General features: G+C 52.2%; 1 protein-coding gene across 2 annotated transcripts; it reads left to right on the top strand.

Moving 5' to 3' along the window:
* Positions 1-626: 626 nt before the first annotated feature.
* Positions 627-2,620, top strand: LOC102255549 (NKG2D ligand 2-like). Of its 2 annotated transcripts, none has more exons than XM_014535544.1 (4): positions 627-736; positions 1,180-1,428; positions 1,662-1,925; positions 2,402-2,620. In XM_014535544.1, the coding sequence occupies exons 1-4, from the start codon at positions 658-660 to the stop codon at positions 2,617-2,619; spliced, it is 810 nt and encodes a 269-aa protein (XP_014391030.1). In that variant the 5' UTR covers positions 627-657; the 3' UTR covers position 2,620. The 2 variants fall into 2 exon arrangements, with proteins under 2 accessions (XP_014391030.1, XP_005861240.2); XM_005861178.2 differs by having other exon boundaries at positions 2,381-2,620.
* The last annotated feature ends 784 nt before the right edge of the window (positions 2,621-3,404 follow it).

Raw genomic sequence — 3,404 nt, 5'->3', positions numbered from 1 at the left:
GGGGGAACGGGGTGGAGGGGAGCTATCCGGGGGAAAAAGAGGAATAACTGTAATAATCTGAACAATAAAGATTTAATTTAAAAAATATAATAAAATAAAATAGGGTGATAGGCCATGGGGTGAAGAGCCCTGAGGTGGTGTAAGGCCCACCTGGTGGGGCTGGGAGTGGAGGGTGAAATATTGCAAGAATTACAGCCCTGGGAGTGGAGGGGGCCGTAGCAGAGGGATGGCAGCAATGCTCTGACACTATTGAGGTGTTTTCACTGAATAAATTCCTTTCCTGTCTATATCTGCTCACCCTGCACTCCCTCCCCCTCCACCCACACCCCAAGACAGGGAAGGAACAGGCCAAATCTGCAGGCAGGGTCAGAGCAGGGCCAGTGGGGGTGAGTTATCCGGAAGTGGGGTGGGGGGGGTGGTGAGTCACCAGGACAGTGGAAGTAAGTCCTGCTGCCATCAGAGTAAGGAACCACTACCGGCCTGCTGGAATCACGAGCCCCTAGAGCCACTCCCCACGGGCAGGATCCAGGCACAGGGCAGGCGGGGCCAATGAGGAGGTGCTCGGGGTGGCTCCTGCTGGGGATTTTGGAGACTGCAGACTCATGACTCCTGGTGTAACACCAGTCCTGGCTGCCTGCACTGCTGCTGAGGGTGGAGATGGAGCGGCCTGGGTGTGAAGGTGTCAGCCCCGTCTTCTTGCTCGTGCTTCTGCTTTGGGAACCCGCTGCCTCACGCTGTGAGTTGGGGAATGGAATCGGGGCGAGGGACCAGCATTAAGACAGGAACTTGAGGGATGGGATAGCGGGGAGCCCACGGGGTGGGGAACCTTCCCACGGGGTGGGGCACAGACCTCCGACGGTCAGCTTAGCTGGCTGCCTCAGTCCAGGTAAGAGGGACGGAAATGAGCCTGTGACTTGTCACAAATAGTCCTGGGCGAAGGGACCAGGAGGAAGATGGGAGAGAGGACGAAGCTTCCTCCTCCACCCCGAGCCATGACAGCACGCCCCACCCACCCGCCTCATTAAAGGCCTCTGCAAAGTGGGAGCCCGAGCCCCTGCCATCTGGACTCGAACAGGACATGGGCCGCCCGGCCAGCCATCAGGGGGGTCGCTTGCTGTCCAGAATGGGGGAGGGGCCCTTAGTTACCTTTATTCTCTCCCCTGCGTTTCTCCCTCACAGGTGCTCCCTCTCTGGGCTACATATTCACAATCACTCCTAATGGACAACCATGGTGTGAAATTCAAGGCCAGGTCAATGGGAACACATTTCTTCATTATACCTGTGGTGGCGAGAAGGTCAGACTCATCAGTGTTCTAGAGATGAATGCCACACAGGCCTGGAATGAACAGAGAGACGCTCTGCAATACGTGGTGGAAGAGCTCAAGAAGACCCTGCTGGACATTAAAGCAGACATTCCTGCAACCAGCGGTACGTTTACAAACCCAGGGTGGAGGCAGAACAGAGGTGTGGGGTTAGGGATCAATTGTGTTTATGTAAATATGGGAAGTTGGTCCCACCCAAGAGACTCAGGAGCCAGTGTAGGACACAGAGGACAGAGCAGGACCAGGAGAGCAGAGGGGAGAAGAGGGCTGGACACCAGGTGGGGACAAAGACTGTGTCAAGACCCAAGGCTGACCTCTTTCCCATGGTGCTGGGGGCAGGTCCTCGCTCCCTGCAGGGCAGCATGATGTGTGAGCAGGAATCCAATGTACTCACCGCTGCATCCTGGGAGTTTGGACTGGATGGACAGATATCTCTCCGCTTTGACACAAAGAATGGACACTGGACAGTGCTGCACGGTGAAGGCATTCTGTTAAAGCAAACACTGGCGAGTGACAGAGCTATGACCGATCTCCTTGTTAGGACCTCAGCTGGAGACTGTAGGAAGTGGCTTCAACAAGTTTTGTGTCCCCTGAGCACACAAGGTAATTCTACAGAGGAAATGAAGTTGTAGGTCCCTTGAAATGACATTCACACTGTGTGGTGTCTGTGTGTTGTGTGTGGTTGGAGAAAGTGACCCATCCACCACGGTGAGGGATTTTTGGAGAATAAGGGCCATAGGTATGTTCTGCGATCCCTCTTTTAACACCACCTCACATCAGCCCTGCGAGGATTCTCTGCCACCTCCCTCAGGTGTCACCTCCTCTTCTGTCCCAGCAGGAGTGATTGTTGTAACCCTTGCTTCCCCCGTTAGCTGTGTGAGCCCCAAGGGGCCGGGGCCCATCTCCTCTCTTTGCTCCAACCCCAGGCTCTGTCACTGTGGCTGCCACACATGGAGGGTAGAAACTGCACAATAGGATGACCTGGGACAGCAGGGGCTGGGGGGCATCTCCATGAAATTGGGTTCTGCACGGTTGTCACTCTCATGTTTCCATTACAGCTGCACCAACCACTGCCACAGCCACAGTCCCGTCCAAGGCCACAACCAACACGCCCATCCCTTCGGTCCTCCCTGTGATCCTCACCTGCACAATCATAGTTGGCATCTTAAGCTGGGCCCTTAGAGTAAAAGGTACTGGGGGCATAATTACAGGTACCATAACAGGTACTGATCGATGGCACACGCACTTCCCGAGCAGCACTTCAAAACGTATGAAGAATAGAAAATTTGGTCTTTGAATGGTTTGCCTCAAAACAAGGAAGTTCTATTGGGACAGTATCCACCTATTACTCAAAAGATGGGGAAATGGCCCTAACCGGTTTGGCTCAGTGGATAGAGCGTCATCTTGCAGACTCAAGGGTCCCAGGTTCGATTCCGGTCAAGGGCATGTACCTTGCTTGCAGGCACGTCCCCAGTAGGGAGTGTGCAGGAAGCAGCTGATTGATGTTTCTGTCTCATCGATGTTTCTAACTCTCTATCCTTTTCCATTTCTCTTGTAAAAAATCAATAAAATATATATTTTTAAAAAGATGGAGGAAATGTGTAGCTAGTGATGGACAGTACTTGAATAAAGCACTTTTGGTGTTTCTTTTGAAATTATCACGTTCTCTTTGATTACAAAATCCGCGTTATTAAAAGGTACAACAATGAGAGCAGTGGAGCATCTGTTGTGTTGAGGTGAGGAGTATTAGGGAGTGAAATTGAGAAGCCCTGGTAGGTTGATAGTCGTCATTTCCCTTATTAATTTATAAAGACTGAAATATAGAAATATAACAGAATAAGTTGTATTTTTTTTAAAAAGAAAGGTCCGGAAAAATGGCGGAGGCTTAGACGGACGTGTTGGTGCTTTGTCCCGGACCAGATAGGGGCGAGCAGCTGAAACGGGTAGCATACAGCCCGAACAAGCAGAGGAGATTCAGCTGAGAGACAGTCTGCAGCCAGGAAAGACAGAGAACTCCTAGAAAATGGGGATGGTTAGAGATTGAGGCTGAAACCTCCCCCTGGGCCCCAGCTCAGCCGCGAG

Source organism: Myotis brandtii, unplaced genomic scaffold (assembly GCF_000412655.1).
Source record: "Myotis brandtii unplaced genomic scaffold, ASM41265v1 scaffold14444, whole genome shotgun sequence".
Classification (NCBI taxonomy): domain Eukaryota; kingdom Metazoa; phylum Chordata; class Mammalia; order Chiroptera; family Vespertilionidae; genus Myotis; species Myotis brandtii.
The sequence above is the reverse complement of the archived record's forward strand: the minus strand, read 5'-3'. Positions and strand labels throughout refer to the sequence as shown.

Excerpts from the sequence above, each read along its gene's own strand:
- LOC102255549 (XM_005861178.2), top strand. The coding sequence starts at position 658 with ATGGAGCGGCCTGGGTGTGAAGGTGTCAGCCCCGTCTTCTTGCTCGTG. Across the intron at positions 1,429-1,661 it reads AGACATTCCTGCAACCAGCG|GTCCTCGCTCCCTGCAGGGC; the intron begins GTACGTTTACAA and ends TGCTGGGGGCAG. Across the intron at positions 1,926-2,380 it reads GTGTCCCCTGAGCACACAAG|CTGCACCAACCACTGCCACA; the intron begins GTAATTCTACAG and ends TTTCCATTACAG.